The following is a 22429-nucleotide window of genomic DNA, read 5'->3' as shown; positions in this document are numbered from 1 at the left end:
CTAGATACCAAGTGTAATAATCAATTAAATAAGTATCCCAATTATAGTAACCATACAAAAGATACTGTGTAAATACCAATAATTAATATATACATATCTTAAAATATATTCTAAAAAACATTACTAAGACTTATTTCTTTTTTGTTTTTAAATCTCTGTGTGTAAGCATCACACAGGATTGACTTTTTTTTTTTTTTTTTTTGCGGTACGCGGGCCTCTCACCGCTGTGGCCTCTCCCGCCGCGGAGCACAGGCTCCGGACGCGCAGGCCCAGCGGCCATGGCTCACAGGCCCAGCCCTTCCACGGCATGTGGGATCTTCCCAGACCGGGGCACGAACCCGTGTTCCCTGCATCAGCAGGCGTACTCCCAACCACTGCGCCACCTGGGAAGCCCAAGACTTATTTCTTAAGTGTCAAATAAATGGAGAGACTTTAAAACTTTCCATAAAATAATCTGAATATTGCAAAGATTACATTCTCCTCCAAGTTATTTTATAAGATTAATACAATCTTCATCAGAATTCCAAGTGGATTTTTTGGATGTGAACCACAAGAGCAGGGACTGTCTTAGTTTATGCAACAATCTTAACCTCATGCACAACACCTAGCACAGAATATCCACTCAGCAGATACTTGTTGAATCAATGGATAAAATGATACTAAATTTCATTTGGAAAAAAAAAAATGAGAGATTAATCAAAAACATTTGAGGAATAAGAATAATGTGTGAGAAGGTTTACATTATTGGATATTAAATTATATTATACAGCTATAATAGTATGTGGCATAACAAAGAAATAGACTGACTTATTTGGAATGTTCAAGAACAGATCCAAGTACATGTAGCAATTTTATATATAATAAAATATGACATTTTAATTCAGTGGAGGAAGTGCAATAAGCAATGGAGAAACTGGATATTCATTTTTTAAAAATTAGATTTCTATCTCATACATACATCCAAATAAATTCAAATGGATTCAACAGTTACATGTAAAAGATGAAATAATAAAAACATAGATATGTGTTTACACAATATTTGGGTAGAAAGGACTTTTCAAAATGTCAAATGCCAGAAACAGAAAACAAAACAAAAAAAACTATAGATACTGGCAACAAATTTTTAAAAACTGAAATTTCTGATTGTCAAGAAAATAAAAGATTAACAAAACTCACTAGAAACAAATGACAGTCACCTCATACTGGTCAGAATGGCCATAATCAAAAAATCTACAAACAATAAATGCTGGAGAGGATGTGGAGAAAAGGGGTGGAATCTAAAAAAAAAATGGTTCTTATGAACTTAGGAGCAGGACAGGAATAAAGATGCAGACGTAGAGAATGGACTTGAGGACACGGGGAGTGGGAAGTGTAAGCTGGGACGACGTGAGAGAGTGGCAGGGACATATATACACTACCATATGTAAAATAGATAGCTAGTGGGAAGTAGCTGTATGGCACAGGGAGATCAGTTCAGTGTTTTGTGACCACCTAGAGCGGTGGGAGAGGGAGGGTGGGAGGGAGACCCAAGAGGGAGGGGATATGGGGATATGTATGTATACATATACCTGATTCACTTTGTTATACAGCAGAAACTAACACACCATTGTAAAGCAATTATACCCCAATAAAGATGTTAAAAAAATTTTTTTTTAATTTGAAAAAAAAAAGAAACAAATGACAGGCTGAGGAAAATAGTCTCTCATAGATCAATAAGAAAGAGACAAACACACCAAAATAAAAATAGACAAAGAATATGAAAAGGCAATTTGCACCCCACAAGAAATATGCATAATACATAAAAACAGTTTAAACTCACTAGGAACCAAAAGTAATGCAAATACAAATGATAATATACTGTTTTTCACATAGCAATTTGGAAACATTTTTTAAATGATAATAAGTATTGTTAGTGAGGGCTGAATTTCATACTTTAGTATCAGGAAAGTAAATTAATACATCTTTTCTCGAAGGCAACTGGAAAATCTACTAAAATTTAGCTTTTAAAGAGATGTGCATTGAAGAATTATTTATGACAGTAAAATATTGGAGGCTATCTAAATATTCAAAAATGAGGAACTAATAAACTATGGTACAGCCACATGAGTCATTAAACACTAAAATGATTAGGAAGAGAAATATCTAATGATATGAAAAGGCATTCACAAAACATTAAGAGGAGAAGTAGATTTATAACACATATGTAAAGTAATGATCCACCTCCCTTCATTAAGTATATATTCTCATGGGAAAAAATTGGAAAGATAAACATCAAATTTATCAATCATTATCTGATTATTTTCATAATTATAAAAGAATATACTTATGACAACAAATAAATGATAAGAAGAAATATGATACGCATATAAAAAAATAGAACAGAGTAAACACACATGCAGGCATACACCCAGAATTTATCATAAAATACAAAGACTACTGGCTTATATACCAAAGCAAAGGCTTAAGATTCTGCCTTTGACAGGGTAAACAAGAGTGTCAAATTTCTGTTTATCTTGATACACTAGAGTCTTCTGGAAATTTTTGGCTTTATACAATTGGCTAAATAAAAAATTTTCCATATTCAGCATAGAAAATGAAACCTATCCAATGCTCCAACTGTACGTAGTTTTTACAAAAATGTATGTATACCATACCACAGGGGTCTCCAACCCCCAGAACTAGGCCACACAGCAGGAGGTGAATGGCAGGCGAGTGAGCAAAGCTTCATCTGTATTTACAGCTGCTCCCCATCACTCGCATTACCTCTTGAGCTCCGTCTCCTGTCAGATTATCGGCGGTATTAGATTCTCATCAGAGCAAGAACCCTACCGTGAACTGCGCACGTGACGGATCTAGGTTGCGCACTCCTTATGAGAATCTAATGCCCGATGATCTGAGGTGGAGCTGATGTGGTGATGCTAGCGCTGGGCAGCGGCTGCAAATACAGATTATCATTAGCAGAGAGGTTTGACTGCACCAGAGACCATAATAAATCAATGGCTTACAGACTCATATCAAAACCCTATCAGTGAGTGGCAAGCGACAATTAAGCTGCATCTTATGGAGTAGACTGGACATAAGCAACACACGGGTGTCACTGTCTCCCATCGCCCCCAGATGGGACCATCTAGTTGCAGGAAAACAAGCTCAGGTCTCCCACTGATCCTGCATTGTGGTGAGTTGTATAATTATTTCATTATATATTACAATGTAATGATAATAGAAATAAAATGCACAATAAATGTAATGCACTTGAATCATCCTGAAACCTTCCCCCCTCCCCCCAGTCCGTGGAAAAATTGTCTTCAATGAAACTGGTCCCTGGTCCCAAAAAGGTTGGGGACTGCTGCCATACCAAGAACAGAATCTCAAAAATATTGTTATAGTATCTGTCTACCCTGAATCGTGTTTTTAGATTCAGTGCCTAATTTAAAATGTTTTGCTTTTGGTATTTTCCTTTGAGTGTTCATTGACTTATTAACTATTACCAGCAATGTCTTCACTAGAAATCTAAGCTCTATTCTTCATGTTTTGTAAGAAAACGATTCTAGACTTGCTGATACAGAGGCAAAAGTAGGTTTAATCCAGAAAATGCAATAATGGAAGACACGTTAAAATAATTTTAATTTCTGAAGTAATGCTTAGAATCTAGGTATCATTTTTAAACATTAGCAAAATATTTTCCTGTGCCCTATAAAAATGAAATTGGGACTTTAAGACTTGCTTATAGCATATATAGAGAAACAAGTAAATGCAAATAATAGGAGTATTTGTGAAGGTAGGTAGAGATTGTATTTAATGATACAGTAACAGGTAACATTTATAAAGCACTTGCTATGTACCAGGATCTATTCTACATGCTTAACTTGTTTAATTCTCACAATAATTCTATGAAATATGTGCTATTATTGTCTCCATCTTACAATCAAAGAAACTGAGACAAAGAGAATTTAAATAACTTTCCCAGTATCAGACAGCTAGCAAGTGGTAAAACTAGGATTTGAACCAGATAGTTTGACTCCAGAGCCCCCCATCTTATTCATAACCTTAAATAGAAAAGACAGTGTTATAATATGGCTTGGCAGTTGATCAATTCAAGCATTGTGACTAGTTCAGTATCAACCTACCAAATAAAGTTACAACTTAATATCACTGTAATTTAAGATAAAGCCATTTCTCTAGGCCCCGTATCATAGACACATAATTTAAAAGGTAGAAGGGATCACAGAAACTATACACTTTCACCACATCACACTCATTAGTCACCATAGGATACTGGTTAACTACAAGAAGTAAAGAGGCACCATGTTCACACCAAGAATGAGGAAACTGGGCCCCTTCATATCTAGTTTAAGTTGAAAGTACAAGATCACAGACAATTCCTAACTTACAAATCGATTTTGTTCTAAAATTTCACATGTGAGAACAAACGCATTTTGCCCTAGATACAATATCCTACCAGACATGGTGTTGGATTCCTAGGTTCGCCTTCAAAACCACATATAATGGTAAACGCTCTTGGAACACCTCTGTGTTCAATAGTACTGTAAAAGCCTAACCAACCTGCATAACAATGTTTTTACAGAAAGAGATGGATCATCTCCTCCGTGCAGTCTTGGAAGAGAAACATAGTCCCTCCTAGCTATACCTTTGCCCTCTCCATGCACACAGTCATCTATCTACTTCTCTCCAGCAGTCTTGAGAGAGAGTGCCGGAGGAAGATACAGAAAGTTAACAGTTAACGTTGGGACACTGCAGTAAACCCTCAGCCACATTTAATCTCAGTGGGATTCTTGTCACTTCTATTCAGGGGCTCTTTGACCATGATTAGTCCACCTACTTCTCTTTTCACAATAACTGTAACTTCTAACTAGGCTTTCTCTTCTTTCATGACCCTGTAAATCCTTGCTACTCAAAGCATGGTGCTAGGGCAAACAGGATCTTCACCAGGGAGCTTTTAGAAATGCAGAATCTCAGGTTCCACCCAAAATCTGCATTTTAGCCAGATGGGAGGGGGCAGTGGTTGATATGCATATAAAAGTTTGAGAAACACTGTCCTTCTGTCATTAAAGGACTTAATATTTATTTTTTGTCTAAAAATTTTTTGATATTATCATTTTTAAAAAATCAAACTAAAAAATTCCAAGTGTACCACCCCCTAATACCCTCACCTTAGATTCTAGCGAAAGTCAGATGCATTCAGTGATAACGTTCCTGCTTGTCTACCTCAATCAGAATCACCTGGGGAACTTTAGCCCCGAGCTCATCCCAGACCAATTAAGTCACATTATCTGGGGTTGGGCTGCTGGTCACTCTAAAGTAAAAATTCTCTGTTTCAAAGAAATCTAAACCCCATGATTTTCCAAACCTGGACACAGGAACTGGGTAGTACACTGTGGAGAGCACAGGAAGTACAGCATGTGTGTTACAGATGGGGGTTCTAGTAGAGGGTAGAAATATTCAGGATGTAGGGTGAGTGTAAGCAGTGTAGCATTCAAGTCCCTGCTGGGGTTAGAGAAGTAGCTAGATATGGGGGGATGTGAGAGGAAGCTGAGAAAAGAGGTCTCCATGACAGGCATCTAGAAAATTTGCTGGAGGTAGGTGACCTTAGGTGAAAGGGACAAAAGTAAGTCAAAGTGCCTAAGCCAGAGACTACCTGTGTGCAGAATTCCCCAAAACACTCTCTTAGCAGTATGCTTAAATTCAACACCTACCCAACGTGTCTGTCAAAACATAAGGGACAAAGATCTTTTGCAAGAGAAACTGTGGGACTTGAAAACTCTAACAGCCTAAGTCCTAAGACTTCTTTATGACTTTAAACTTCTTGGAGTTTAAGAAATTTAAATAATAAAAGTAGTTCGACTCAAGTTGCATTGACATTTATCTCAATTTGATGATGGAAATATGCCCAGAGCTGCCTAGGAGTCAAGAATATATTTGAGTGAATGCTTGTAAATTTCTTATCATAATAAAAGTATTGTGATAACCATATTCTCTCAGTAATCTGCCTACAGGACTCCCTTCCCTTGGCTTCCCTCTGACTGTCCTTAATTGACTTGCACACACAATTCTTCAAAGGCCAGTTTTTCCTTTATGCTGGGAGTCTTAAATGTTAAAGGCAATGTTATATCTGGCTGCTGAGTCAAATGGAGAAAAAACAAGTACACAGTTAATCATGAGAGGCCATAGCTAATACGATTTAAAATTACATCAGTACTGCAGAGAGACAAACTCTTTCATGATGGCATTTCCTTTTTTTCTTAACCTTTCACAGTGAACAGCTTCTTTTTTTTTTTTTTTTTTTTGCTACACCAGCATGGCATGTGGGATCTTAGTTCCCTGACCAGGGATCAAACCCATGCCCCCTGCAGTGGAAGCTCGGAGTTTTAACCACTGGACTGCCAGGAAAGTCCCAACAGCAAATCTTATAGTACTTTTTCTATCAGTCCTGAAACCAATCAAATATTCTTTATACCACAATTATCCTGGTTTAGAGGGATTAAGAACACACAGGATATCTTGAAAGTATGTCCACCTTTTACCAAAAATAGTGTTATAGCAACTTCAAGAATCCCTGTTCATTTAATGGAACTTAAACATTACCAAGATGACACACACAGAAGAAGGAAGGAATCCCCAGAAGGAATACGATAAATACTAAGGCATTGGTATAAGCTGTTTAAAAGGATTAAGAACACTCAGGATATCTTGAAATATGTCCACCTTTTACCAAGAGTAGTGTTATAGCAACTTCAAGAATCCCTGCTCGTTTAATGGAAATTAAAACATTACCAAGATGACACACACAGAAGAAAGAAGAAATCCCCAGAAAGAATACAATAAATACTAAGGCATTGGTATAAGTTGTTTAAAAGGATAGAGGTCTTATTATAACAGCGAAATTTTCTCCCCTTCTTTTCTTCCTGTAACAGACAGAAAGGATGGGGTAGAGAGATCAGATGCTCTGAAAAGCTACACTCATCTTAATGACCACCATATAAGTTCTTAAAGACTTAGCCCCAGTTTTCAACGTTTTTACCACTTAAAACTGCACAGTGAGGCCGTGAAGCCTTTACTCTGTGACAAGGGTGAGAAACCCACATCCTCACCACACCTGTGCCATTGCCAATGTAAAGTTCCTCTCCATGCCTTCTCACCATACACATTTCAGCTGCTTTCCCCATCGGTTCTTTTCCTCACCCATTTTCTGCTGGTTATCAGTAGAAGTTGAGCTGATGGAAATCAACTTTGCCCTTTAAACATGCTGTCAGTTCCAGACCAGTGGCCCTGGGCTCAGCTTAGATCAGGACCACCACTCAGTCCCCTCAATCCCACCCCTGGGTAATTAATACACCAAGAAAGGCTTTAAGATTCCTTTTGCTGGGATATTTTTAAGCTTGAGAAGTTTAAGAATAAGTTAGTCCTTCTCCACATCCACTCCATTCTTCTACCCTTAATTTTCTCTGTGTTTGACTCTTAGCACTGCTGGCTCTTGGGTGGATTCCACACAATTCCTTCCCAAGTATAAGTGGGAAGAGCCCAGTTGGTTCTCCTGTCCTGCCACCTACTCTGAACTTTCTTCAGATTTGCCCCTGAGGTGACCCTGGAAGAATCTTCAACATTCAAGCTTTTAACCTATATCTCCTGACCAGATGGCAAAGAAGCTCAGCAGACCCAAGACTGATTACTACAGTCACCATTCTATTGAGTACCTACATACAATCATTACAAATACAGTTACATAGCAATTATAATCTGATCTAATGCAAGGGTCATAGGTTTTGGAACCAAAGAGACCTGGCTATCACTCAAATTTACCACATGCGTAACGTTGGAAAAGTTACTTAATTTCCTGCATCTCAATTTCCTTTTCTATATATTTGAGATACTAATGCCTGCTCCATGGAGTTGCTAGGAGAATGACCTAAAATAATCTGTATAAAGGGCTTAATGCTGAACCTGGAACAGATTAGGTACTCAATAAATATTAAACTATATTTTGTTTATTTTTTGATCTCTGTATACCAGACCAAAAATAAATTTTATAAATATGTTCATGTATCAACTAAATTTTCATGTTTAGGTGACTGCTTTGGTTCACATGAAACTTCTCTGCTGGTGGAATCTAGAGGAATAAATTATCTCACAAGTCAGGCTGAGCATAAAAGGGACTTAAGAATTCAGCCTCTCTCCCAGCTTCTACTCAGTTGTGCTTAGGTTAACCGATGGAAGCAGCATGTGATGGAGAACATGAAGAGAAAATTTTGAGTTTCTATACAATCTTAGTTATGACATAACAATTATTTGAAATATCATTCACTTCAATCCAAGGATGACTTATTAAGAATGTTGCATTCTTAATAGTGGTTAAGAATCCGCCTGCCAATGCAGGGTACACGGGTTCGATCCCTGGACCGGGAAGATCCCACATGCCGGGGAGCAGCTAAGCCCATGCACCACAACTACTGAGCCTGTGCTCTACAGCCCGCGAGCCACAACTAATGAAGCCCGCGTGTCTAGAGCCCATGCTCTGCAACAAGAGAAGCCACCGCAATGAGAAGCCCACACATCGCAATGAAGAATAGCCTCCTCTCACCGCAACTAGAGAAAGCCCACGTGCAGCAACGAAGACCCAACACAGCCAAATAAATAAATAAATAAAATGGGTGACATAGATTAGTGGCTATATTAGTACAATACTAGAAAAATAACTCCGTGCTGAACATATATTTTTAAAAAAAAGAATGTTGTATTCTTATATGTTATGGGCAGAGTAAACTGTACTTCTATACACTGATACAAATGCAGAGAGTATACTCATTAAGGCAAACAACAAAACATTTTAAAAAATTAAGTCAAATGGAGCCAGAGCTATGGATAAAACTGTTCCCCCAAACTGGGACTTCCCTGGTTGATGCAGTGGTTAAGAATCCGCCTGCAAATGCAAGGGACACGGGTTCGATCCCTGGTCTGGGAAGATCTCACATGCCATGGAGCAACTAAGTACATGTGCCACAACTACTGAAGCCCGCGCGCCTAGAGCCCGTGCTCCGCAACAAGAGAAGCCACCGCAATGAGAGGCCCACGCACCGCAACAAAGAGTAGTCCCCGCTCGCCGCAGCTAGAGAAAGTCCGCGTACAGCAACGAAGACCCAACGCAGCCAAAAATTAAATAAAATTTACAAAGGAAATAAATAAAATTTTTTTAAAAATGTTTCCCAAAGCTCTAGGTGCTCTCATTAAGAAAAATCACCTCAAAGATATTTTAAAAGATAGTTAATTCTTCAGCTACCTTATTCATATTTACAGGTAAAATACTTTCACCCCCAAACTGCTGCAGGTTTCTACAGAGATAGATAGATAGATAGATAGATAGATAAATAGACAGATAGACGGACATCAATAGATAATTTCAAAAGCCAGAGCATTTCTCCCAGGAGGTAATCAAAAGCATTACAAAACACTGGGGACCTAAATGTGGTCATCTTTGTCAAAATAAATGTGTAAATGTATTTATTTGCTGTGTATTAAGTACAAGTTCTTAAAGCAATGCAACTTGCATGGCATCTCTTCGGGAGACACTATGGCAACCCTCACTCCCAAAGGCATGAAGACCAATATAATTACAACACAAATCCATTCAACTGGTACCTAACCTCCCAAAGCAAACACTGTGCACAGCCTTTACTTGAAGACTAAATAAGTTTTCAACTTGCCATCAGTTTTACAGGTTACAGTCAAGGATTCCGAATAATGCTCTGGTGAGGTAAAAAATAATGGATCAGAGTCATATTTGACAACAGCTGGGGAACATCCCAGACTGCACTTAAACACCATAAAGCCTGGGATCTTCACGCATTGAGCTCTCTTCACAATGAGGAGGACATAGGAGACTAAGAAAACATACTGCAGGAGTACCTCACTGCCATATTTTTAATTTTTGCTATTTTTTCTTGAAACAATTCAGCATGCAGATATGATTTCAAAATATTACAAATACTCATATATGTAATTGCTGAATTTTACCTAATTCTCCTCCTGACATTGTCTCCTGACTTTCTCCTGTTGAATACAGGAAAATAAAATCATCAGCAATCTCATATACCAGTAATATAATGTGATTTGGGATCATAACAGAAAATAACTTTTTAAAAGAAATTTATTTTACTGAACCCGTTTGAAATTATAAATGGCCACCTGTGTTCCAGGACATCCTAGTTCCAATGCATTTTTTACTTGTCTCCACTAGAGTTTTACTGATTTCTTTGTATTCAGAGTTAGCCTTTTACCTGTGTACCAGATTACCCTAGTCCTTCTATAATCATAAAAATGAATATAGGGACTTCCCTGGTGACGCAGTGGTTAAGAATCCGCCTGCCGATGCAGGGGACACGGGTTTGAGCCCTGGTCCAGGAAGATCCCACATGCCACGCAGCAACTAAGCCCGTGCGCCACAACTACTGAGCCTGCGCTCCAGAGCCCACGAGCCACTATTACTGAGCCCACATGCCACAGCTACTGAAGCCTATGCACCTAGAGCCCATGCACTGCAACAAAGAGTGGCCCCTGTTCGCCGCAACTAGAGAAAGCCCTCGTGCAGCAATGAAGACCCAACAAAGCCAAAAATAAATAAATAAAAATGAATATAATTATTTTACCCATAATGAACTTACAGATGAGATCCTTACCCCTAAATATAACATGATTCCATAGAACATAAATCTCCAGAAAAAGCATCGCCGAAGGGCATTAATGAGTTTGGGATTTTTCTTTGAGGCCAGTTCTCTATCCCATTCTCTGCAAAAGAATACAAAGTGGGATCAGTAAGTTGTATGTGCAAGTATCTGAGTTTTCTATTTCCCTTAACATAGTTTTATTCACACAAGTACATTCAAGGAGATTAACCCAAGTGACTAAAGAGACAAAACCTTGTGGGGACCTTCCAACACCAACGCTCAGGCAGATGTTTCGCAGAATTCAATGCTCCACCATATATCAATTTTCAAGGAGTTGACTTCATGAAAAGGCCACACTATATGTGTTAAAGAAAGGTTCTGGGCTTCTAAGAAGCAATGAATGCAAGAGGTGGACAAATAAAATATGACTCTTATGAATACACATTGCTGTGCTTAGAACAAGGTGAAAAATAAATATTTAATTTTTTCCCGTCACCTCTTGATCTTTACCTGTTTAGAATTGCAGTGGATTTTACAAAATCTAACTGTCAAACCAAAAACAAGATTAAAAGTCAGGTGGATTTTTCTGTGATTTAACATTAGAAAAACTTGTTGTTTTTAAACGTAGGGGTATGAAACAAGTATCATCAACTTTGATTTTCAAATAAGTCATTCTTTACAATAAACATCTTTGGAAAATTAGAACAGAATCAAATTCTATATTTTCTGGCAGGAATAGAAATTAAATAAGCCTGAAAAATGGTTGGTGTCAAATAAATGTCTTTGTTTTCTTTTAAATACTATACATTCATCAGCCGATTATATTTACATTTTTGCCACTACTTTCTGTTCATAAAAACCCTCTTTCTCTTCCCAAGTGGATAAAATATATCCCTAAATGTTATCCTCATCTTCATTTTTAAACTGTACAGAGATGAAAAGTTTCACAGGAAAGAACTATATAAAGACTTTATATTTTATCAACAGCTATTCTCATTACTATCCATCTACCATTATTAGAGGTGGTTCTAAGTTACTCCAAAGGAAGACCACACAACTGAGATTTGAGGGCAGGTTTGGCAGTCATGGGCATTGTGCATGGACACTGGCTCCCCTGAGAAGCTTACTCTCTCTCATGCCTAATTACGCTATGCTACCCATCTACCTGCTCACACTCTTCCCACTCTTCCACTCACACACAAGACTTGCCTCCCATCCATGTCATTTGGTGATTCACAACGGGGTAAGAAGCTAAATGTGGAGACAGATTCTGCCTCTCTTTCAAAGGAAGAATGAGTCAGATGAGAAAGCCAGGAAGAGAGGTGGTACATAAACCAAAGAAATGGTTTCAAGTTGGGAAGAATTGGTCAACCCTGAAGTCATGGTAGGAAGATGTCATTATAGTTGACATTAAGAGTCCTCTGGTGACCCTAGTCAAGGTCATTTTAGGAATATGGTAGACCCAGAAACCATATTTCAGGGAGCTGAGATGTAAAGGAAAAGAGAAGTAGAGAGACCAGGAGAGCACAGAGATATTAGCTGTGGGGAAAAAAAAAAAAAAGAAATGAATGAGGTAGCGATCTGAGAGGAAGGCAAAGCTGGGGAATGTTTCAGTGGATGGGACTTGAACTACTGGACCCTGAGGGAAGGAATCAGCAATGAGAGTACATGGGGTAGTTCCCACAATACCACAACAGACCCAGTAAGCATTCGAAACACCAAGAGTTGAATCATAATGGAAGAAATTTTATACTTATCAAGTTTGTAGCTTAGCTATAGTCATGGAATGGATGTGCGATCTGCATACAGGAGTAATGCACAGGGTTCAAATCACGGCCACAAACTGAGCCAGATGGGCCAAGGTACCTCAACCACATGGTAACCACCTAGGGCCTTCGTCACATATCATCTTTGAAATCTGTGGCCAGGGTCACTTTCCAAGGGTGCAGAGATACAAAGTACTATAAGTGATATTTCACTCTTTCAAAATACTTCAGTAAATTCTAAATAACAATGTTTACAAAAAAGAAATAACAGAGTGAAGAAGAGATACCCCAAAAAAGACAAAAATAATAAAGATAAAGTTTATGGACTTATGCTGGCACAGTGTTGGATTGAAACAAAATAGGTACATTTTAAACATTGAATTGATATGGAGACACAATGAAAACTCAGGAGAAAAAACTGTTAGGCCAGATAATCCTACAAATTCAGGTTATGTCCTCTATTGGGCCATAAGTAAAAATAAATCTGGAGTATGCAGGTTTTGATTAATCTAGTCCTACTCTGATTAATCTTTCCCTCAGCATCCATTTAGAACTTAGATATTCATTAACCACTATATTATTTTGAACTTGCTGATATACCTACAATATACTATGTTTATATATTTTATCTCTGCAGAAGTGTTACAGGTTTTTACATAGTGCTAGCCATTTCACATTCAATCATCATTCATTCATTCATCAAATATTTACTGAGCACCTCCTACAGTCAGCCCTTCATGTCTGCGGGTTCCTCATCCTCAGATTCAACCAACTGGGGATGGAAAATACTCACCAAAAAAAATTCCAGAAAGTTCCAAACAGGAAAACTTGGATTTGTCATGTGCCAGCAACAATTTACATAGCATTTACATTTTATTACGTATCATAAGTAATCCAGAGATGATTTAAAATATACAAAAGGATATGTGTAGGTTATATGCATTTTGTATAAGGGACTTGAGCATCCATAGATTTTTATATCCAGGGGGAATCTAGCAAGGGACAACTGTATATACCAGACCCTATTCTAGACCCTATTCCAGGCACATCATAAACTGAACAAATCAAACAAAAACAAAACAAAAGAAAAAAATATATCCCTGCCCTCATGGCACGTACACACACTAAGTACTCGACATTAGGAGCTGGACCTTGAACTTGGAAATGTGAAGCTGCTACTCCCACTAGCCTAATTCTTTGAACAAAATCAAGAAAAAGTAAGGCTGAATATCTTGTCTTGAAATTTCAAAAGAAATTCAATGAATTCCATGAAAATAAGGTAAACAAATTGCAAATCTACTCAGCTATTTTATTTTGGTGCAGTAAAAAGTAGCTACTTCTTTTTCTTTTTCTTTTTTCTGTCAACTCCCTCTCCCCTTTCCCCTTCATCTGGTATCAGACCCTGTACTGCTGGCACAAGACCCAGTCTAGCTCATTCATAGATTGTTGTTGGTCCAAGGAGTGAGCTTGTGACTCAAAAGTTTCTGGGATTTTTCACATTTGGCCACAGAGAAAGGACTCTTTCCTCTGTGGTCTATAAAAATGTGAGCAAAGAGTTCTGAGGACCCACTGCATGGAGGAAGCTGGTCTGAGAGAATAAAACCAGTCCCTGGTTCCACTGAGTCCCTAAGGCCAATTCTCTACCTAGGCCTTCACACAGGTTGACTACATGAACCAATGAATTCCCTCTTAAATAAATTCACTGGCAACCAAAAGGATTATAACCAGTACTCTTAGAAAGGAAGACTTCTTTACAACGGGAAACACTGTTCCTGGGGAGGCCAGGAGTATAGACCTGGGTTTGAACCACAGCTCAATCAATTATTAGCTGGAAAATTACATCATCTCTCTGAGCCTCAGTTTGCTCTTCTGTAAGAAAGAGATAATGATGCTTTCCTTCCAGAGTGGCTGAGAGGAGATATTACACCTGGCATTCAACATATACTCAAAAATATGAAATTTTTACATTTCTTTGACATCCAACAGCCTTTACCCTGAGATTTCCAAGTATGTACATTTGTATTCACACATTAAGATTTTGGAGGCAAATGTACACAACTTGCTTCATAAAGATGTGATTCCAGTCTTCACAGAATCCACGTAATAGTCTTCAAAGACAGGTAGCTTCTCAGAATTCAAATATGTGTTTTTCCAAAAAAGGTCCTATCTCAGGAAAATGGTTTTTCTTCTTTCATCCTTTCATTGTTTAATTCTTAACTAATCAAGACTTCATAAAGAAAATAGGATGTTCCCATTATAAGTATGCCATTTTAAGAATTAAACCCTCTAATGTCAGTTCTCTAGTCTCTAAATAATATTAATTTCTCTCTTCAATAAACAATGTGTATGAACATACCTTTCCAATTTTTCAGATAGATTGTCAGCAGAATCAGAAGAAGAGATATGGTATATGTCTGACAATTCCAGGCGCTGTCTGTACCCTTTCCTCAAAATTGGTCTGGTCCAGCTAAAATAAAGAGAAGAGAGACAGAAATAAATGTTAACTTGATTTGATCTCCAATGTAGACTTGGAATCAGATACAGTTTCAAATTTTATAGCATGTGGAAAATGGTGGTAGTGCATAAATACAAGAATAAAATAAGTCAACTTATATAAGTGCCAGGGAGTCATATCTTACAGAACACAACTATATAAAACATCATCACCGCTGAACTGATGTGACTATAGCTTTGTCTAAAAGGATGGGGGATGACGGTAGAATCATCATCTTTCCCAGAGGAAAAAAACAAACTGCTAAACATTCTATACTAAAAGTATTCTTCAAGAAAAAAAAAGAAGAAAATTCCCCCAGATAACCAGATACTAGGAGTTTATAGTTTGCTGAAGTCCACTCTCTACCACTTCAAATACAAAATGATCTGTGAATAAGAAGACAGACCCTCAAACAACACCCTTATATAATTTTGTTAACCATAGCTCACAGTACTCAGCAATGAGCTATTTGTTGAATGAACTGACTGTAGCTGGAGTATCAATTTGTTCACTTAATCATCACCGCTGAATGAGGGTGGGGATCATAATTTTATGTTTTGTCTCCTCACCCCATAGCAGTTACGCACATCTGCCCTCTAGGCATCTAATAAATAACAATTTATGATGGAAGCTAGGGAAGCTGGCATAGTAAATACTTATGCAGGATACTCCAGTTATTTTCAAATACATTGTTTCTAAATACTGTGAATAAGGAAAAATAATCTTCACAGAGATAAGAAAATCTAAAAAGAAGTCAAAGACAAGGGAAAACAAAGAGGAAGGAGAGAGGGGCAGGAGAATTGTAAAACAAAGAAATCACGTACAAAGAGAAACTTCTAAATGAAATTTGAGCAAATGAGACCTTTCTCGTGTGAAATTTCATATATTTATTTTTTAACATCTTTATTGGAGTATAATTGCTTTACAATGGTGTGTTAGTTTCTGCTTTATAACAAAGTGAATCAGCTGTACATATACATATATCCCCACATCTCCTCCCTCTTGCGTCTCCCTCCCACCCTCCCTACCCCACCTCTCTAGGTGGTCACAAAGCACCGAGCTGATCTCCCTGTGCTATGTGTCATGTATTTATTAAAGAAAGAAATTGAACTTGGAATCAGTGATTCCCAACATATGCTTTTACCCTTACCATCTTTCTTTTCTTCAGAGAGTCCTAAAATTTGGTGTCATTGAGACGTTGGTAATACATCAAAATTCATGTTACCCACCAAAAATCAATAGGGAGTGTTTTAGTAATATCTGAGAAGCAAAATAAACTTGTACTAGGAAAATTATTCCAGCAAAGCCATTCGGAATAAAAAGAGGAAATGCTATGCCAAATGCAAACATTTTGACATTGTTTCAGGGCAAAACTTTGCAGAAGGCTCTCATGTCCACCTTCACCACTCCCACTCCAAGAGTCCAGATTCTTGTTTACACTTCCCTTGTCTCCACCTTCTTCAGTCAGCCACTGCCCTGTGTTCCTGATGTCTCTACAACTTGTCCTTCCTTAAAATTTACCTGAATTAAGACCCAGCTCAAGGACTTCGCTGGTGGTCCAGCAGTTAAGACTCCACCCTCCCAATGCAGGGGGCCCAGGTTCGATCTCTGGTCAGGGAACTAGACCCCACATGCTGCAACTAAAGACCCCGCATGCTGCAACTAAAGATCCAGCGTGCCACAACTAAGACCCCGCACAGCCAAATAAATAAATAAATATTTTTTTTAAAAAAAGACCCTGCTCAAAGGCTCAGTAGTTTCACCATTTCTGACCAAGATATCAACAAGTGACAATGGTTTAATATGTCAGTCTCTTCCATTAACTTGCAATATTTGCATCTTAACAAGAGCCTTCAAACTTCAGCAAAGGGTGATAATTGTTTTATCTTTATTGCCCAGTGTGATCCATGGGCAATTTCTCCTGGAGAGCAAGAATGAAAATAGTTAAGACAGTCTGAACACAGCAGTTAAAGAAGTGCTGTGATCATGCAGCATCTGCATTGGGCATCGTCTGTGAGAGTGCTGGCACACCTGCCTGGCACTCACAATCTAGTAGCCAACATAAGCACTTTGGAAGCACATTTGCCAATACAGGGGGCAGTAAGGGTGTGAAAAATCTGGGACAGCAATTTAGGATATAAACTCCATTCTGTTGGTTATAAGCCTTTGTAAACTTAAGAAGTGAAAAGGTGAAGCAAGTGTTTACTACTAATCAAAAAATTATGCGTATATAGCACTTTCACAAACACTAGCATATTGTGATTTTCATTGGAAAGTCTTGATAGGTAGGTAGAACAAGAAGAGATCATTGCCCTACTTTAAGGATAAAGAAGTGGAGGCTCAGAGATGTTAAATTTGTCCGTTACTAAATGCCACAAACTAGATTTTTACCACATTCTTCTGATGTCATTTCTTCCTTTACCATGTTCAGCTCTTATGTTTAGGAAAATTAAACTTGGTGTGTTATTCTAGACATAGTGCTGGAACGCAGGTCTGGAAGCACGGAGACCAGAAGCTAGCAGACTGCAGGTAGTAGTGTGGTGTCATGTACTGACAAATCTTTAATCATGCCCTCTCCAGGAAAAAACAAAAAACAAAACGTGACTTATGGTATTTGCCAATTTCTGTGGTGTAAATATTCCCACCACGACCAGTTTCAAGTCACCAAATGTGAAGTCACCGAACACAAAGTTGAGAAGAGATACACAGCTGCATATTATAAGATAGTGTGATTACCATTCAGATACAATCAACATAACCTCAATACATAGATAATGATTATGTAGTGATAACTTTTCAATTATTACCTTTGTTTTAATATAATTTATTTGATTGTAAGCGTAAATCAATTAATTTTTAATACTAGTTGTACTTAACAACCAGCTCACAAAGTTCCTGAAAATTTAACAATCAGCTCAGCCAGAAAGGGCCAACAGCAGTAGATCACTTACTGCCAGATGGTTGAAAGACTCAGAACAAGGGTAATAGCATTGAGAATGGAAAGGAAGGGGCCTATGGAAAATTTGGAAGAGAAAAATATACTCCATGTATTAATAAACCTTTCATTTTCAGTATGTTTGAAATTGTTAAAATATGAAACTAAATTTACAAATAAAGAGAAGTTCACTATCTGTAAATATTACAATACCAAAGACATTTGCAGGAAATTTAAAAACAAATCTTTTCTTTCTTTTAAAAACTAAATAAACATACATCTTTTGGTCCATATCTAAGACCTGATCACCGTTTCCATTAATGAGTTTCTAGCTCATTTTTAAAATACTTTAAGTAACACCTACATTTATAAAAAGCTTCCTGCATTATCCATGCCCATTTTAATATCTATGTTATACCAAGACATCTAGTTTTGATTATCAAGAGTTCCACAGCCCAGCATCATCAAATCTAACATATTCAGTAGTATTAAAAGTTAGCCATTTAGGGCTTCCCTGGTGGCGCAGTGGTTGAGAGTCCGCCTGCCGGTGCAGGGGACACGGGTTCGTGCCCCGGTCCTGGAAGATCCCACATGCCGTGGAGCGGCTGGGCCCGTGAGCCATGGCTGCTGAGCCTGCGCGTCTGGAGCCTGTACTCCACAACGGGAGAGGTCACAACAGTGAGAGGCCCGTGTACCGCAAAAAAAAAAAAAAATTAGCCATTTATAATTATTAATATAATTTAGTGTTTCTGACAGATTCACTACAGTAAACCTATATTTGTAACCTGAAATAGAAACAGCTTAAGGTAAATTATGAGAACTAAAATCAATTAACCTTAGGCTGCCTGGCAATCACCAGAGTTATCTGAAAGAATTTATTTCGTGAGATTAAACCAAAAAGAAAATTGAATGAAATTTCTGCCCCATCAAGGAGGTCTCCATGACTACCTCAAGCCAGTCACAGAAATACAAAAAAAAAAAAAACCAAAACAAACAAAAAACTCCCCAGGTATCTACACTTAGACATTCACTGAAATATTAGTTACTGTAAAACTTCAGCCACCACTTTTTCTTGAATGAGCCTGAGTATGTTAAACATACTTGGATAGAATTTAGAAATGCCAACTCAGGATTTCTACTTCAGCATTTCTTCCATTAAATATTAATGAGTACCCAGGTGTTTCATTAGCAAGGCAGGTACACCTGGAATAACCAAAAGCAATAAACACTATTCTTCCTCCTTATCCTCAAATTTGCTCCCACCCACCCTTCCTCTCACCTCTAACTGATCTTACCCTTCTCCTTCATTCATAACCTGTCACTGTGTATTGAAAATGGACTTATAAATTGATCTACTTAGAAACTGTGACAGTTTCCAAAGTTCTCATTATTTCTAACAGAAACTAGCTAATCATTAATCACAAGGTAGCAGACAGAGATCCTTAAGATATATAGTTCTTTATAACCTAAAATTTTGGGACTTCCCTGGTAGCGCAGTGGTTAAGAATCCACCCACCAATGCAGGGGACACGGGTTCGAGCCCTGGTCCGCGAAGATCCCACATGCCGTGGAGCAACTAAGCCCGTCTGCCACAACTACTGAGCCCGTGAGCCACGACTACTGAAGCCCGTGTGCCTAGAGCCCATGCTCCGCAACAAGAGAAGCCACCGCTCACAGCAACGAGAGAAAGCCCGCATGCGGCAATGAAGACCCAACGCAGCAAAAAATAATAACAATAAATAAATTTATTATATATATATATATATCCTAAAGTTTTCAACGAACTTAAAAAAATTCTGGTACCCAGACACACTGTGCACTTAACGATAAGAGTCTTCAGGTTTTATTAAGGAAAAATGCTATCACTTGATTTTTTTTAATATATACACACACATACACACCATGAAACTGTATTTAGTTTCTTTTCTTAGGACAAAATTTCCGATTTCTACATAAATTTAGAGTGACTTGTAATTCCTTATGATGAAAAGAATTTTCCAATTATAGACACTATTAAAGCTTTGATTTTCATGAAACCTATAAAGCTTATAATCATTTTTCCATTTGACATTTGGCTTTTATTAATCCAACAGAGGCATCTGACATTTTCATCTGCTAGAATTTAAGATGAAGGTCAGGTATCAGATCTTTTCAGTTTCAAATGATTTTGTTTGTATAAAACAATCATGCCTCCACATTATTTAAACTTACTTTTGATTTAACTAGCCAGATAAAATGAAATGAAATAGCAAATTCAAACCCATGGCTGCATGACACATCTCCTAAATACTGACAAACGGATACACTCAAATGACTCAGCCTTTTTCCTTTTTGCATGAAATAACACTTGAGGAACTAAGTAGAAATTACTCTAAACTGCTCAGTATGGACAAAATTAGATACACTAGAGGTTTTCTCATCATCCAATATATTTACCATGAGTTTGAAATAGCCCAAATAAGCTGGATAGTCCTAACTAAAGAAAACGGTGAAGTTCAGGCTGAGGAAAGACGGGGAATCGTTTGAACAGACTGTAACAACAAATCTCAAATTCCTGCAGCATACTCTGCCCGTTTGCTTTAGGCTTTTTGATTAGTGGCTATGATGGGAAGAATTGATTTGAGACCAGAAGTCATTTCATCTCTAAAAGGATGTTTCTTTTCTAATTCACATAAATATCACTTCAAATGTCACAGTTATTTTACCAACTTAGATCTGGTGTTATCTTATAGTTGGATATGTTTTTTCTCAATGAATTTTAGTAAAAATAAAACTTGAGAAAGTAGTGGCATCTAGCTCTCAAAAGTCCTGTATGAAACTTGTAGGCTTCAAGAATGCACCCCAAAGTCACAGCACTGGGGTGAGGGTCAAGTCGGTGAGTCTCTGTCCTCTCATCCCACAAGGTAATTAAACAGGGTTTGCTGCTTACCCATAAAATGGTAAATTTATAATAAATAACAACTTTAGTCAGCTGAATCACCTTTTTGCTTGCTAAAGATGAACTATTTTTGTGTCTGAGAGTTAATTTCTCATGAGGGCTCCTAGTTTACCAGGAGAACTGTAGAAGTTCTTTTTCTTTCTGTAGATGAGTAAACAGTAAATGTAGTCAATGAATTTTAGAAGATTTGGAAAGATAATTATTTGCTGCTCAACAAAACACTACAAACCAATTCTGAAAAACCTTCCGGAGGCCCAGAAATTAAAACCATAACATAAATTACTTTAACTTCATGCTTAATGAATCTAAACATTAAATAGGAAATCGATCTGCCCATTTTAAAAGGTGCTCCCAAATATAAATGTATTTGGAATGTAAGCATATTAAGAAAACTTCAGGAAAGATATTTTCTTTTTTGCTTATCTATATTCACTAATGTTTAACTATGAGCATGTATAACTTTGGAAATAAGGAGGAAGTTCTTTTTAATTAAAGAAGAAGTTATATATTACAATTAGTACTTGATATGGCTAGCTATGCACATAAACTTTCTAGTCAAATATGTTTTAACTCCATGATTTTCATATAATGCTCACTATTTTCATTTCCCATAAAACTGCTTTCTTTTCTTTCCTGATATGATTGTCTGAGGTAAAACTTTATCATGAAGACTACAAAACTCCAGTCACCTAACTTCTACTGAGAATCCGTTACTAAAAAAACTGAATTAGTGATTTTAAGAAAACTCTAGGTTTTAACTCTGTCATTTTCCAGTCATGTGACCTTGGAAATAGCTTTTCTTAAGCTCTCTCAGCTGCAGCTCCTGCTGGAAATAATTACTATGACTACCTGGTTTTCATGGGGGCCAAATTCAATGTTGTCTATAAAATATTACAGCTGTACGTTATTGCACTGCTTCTTCATAGAAACTACTTGGCTTTAATTTTCAGAGCACTAAAGTTTATTATTATAGGGATTATAACAAAAGTACTAGCTAACCTTAATAGACTATTCCTATAACTCTCTAAAATTCTAAGTATTTCACATATGTTATTTCATCTGATCCCCACTACAATCCAAGAGATAAGCCCTAATATTATCTCCATCTTACAGATGAGTAACTGAGGCTGAGGGAGCTTAAATAGTTTATCCAAGGCAGAGTTAGAATTTCAAAACAGGACTGTGATACCAAAGCCTACACTTGTACCAAATTTGCCATATTAGGACTAATTTTAGAAGGGAAAAAAAAAAGCAGCACACAGATAAGTATAATACGAAAAGCATAAGCAACAATAGAAAAAATAGATAAATTCGACATCATCAAATTATAAAACTTGGGCTTCCCTGGTGGTGCAGTGGTTGAGAATCTGCCTTTAATGCAGGGGACACGGGTTCGAGCCCTGGTCTGGGAAGATCCCACATGCCGCGGAGCAATTAGGCCCATGAGCCACAACTGCTGAGCCTGCACATCTGGAGCCTGTGCTCCGCAACAAGAGAGGCCACGATAGTGAGAGGCCCGCACACCACGATGAAGAGTGGCCCCCACTTGCCGCAACTAGAGAAAGCCCTCACACAGAAACAAAGACCCAATACAGCCAAAAATAAATATAAATTAACTAA

General features: G+C 37.6%; 1 protein-coding gene across 1 annotated transcript in view; it reads right to left on the bottom strand.

Moving 5' to 3' along the window:
• CFTR (CF transmembrane conductance regulator) overlaps window positions 1-22429 on the bottom strand; it is a 201451-nt gene that overhangs the window by 157438 nt on the left and 21584 nt on the right. The window contains exons 2-3 of the mRNA XM_065883990.1: window positions 14799-14909; window positions 10689-10797 (exon numbers count right to left, since the gene is read on the bottom strand). Coding sequence (XP_065740062.1) covers window positions 10689-10797; window positions 14799-14909 — 220 coding nt within the window. The remainder of the gene's footprint in view (window positions 1-10688; window positions 10798-14798; window positions 14910-22429) is intronic.

This window comes from Phocoena phocoena, chromosome 9 (assembly GCF_963924675.1).
Source record: "Phocoena phocoena chromosome 9, mPhoPho1.1, whole genome shotgun sequence".
Classification (NCBI taxonomy): domain Eukaryota; kingdom Metazoa; phylum Chordata; class Mammalia; order Artiodactyla; family Phocoenidae; genus Phocoena; species Phocoena phocoena.
The sequence above is the reverse complement of the archived record's forward strand: the minus strand, read 5'-3'. Positions and strand labels throughout refer to the sequence as shown.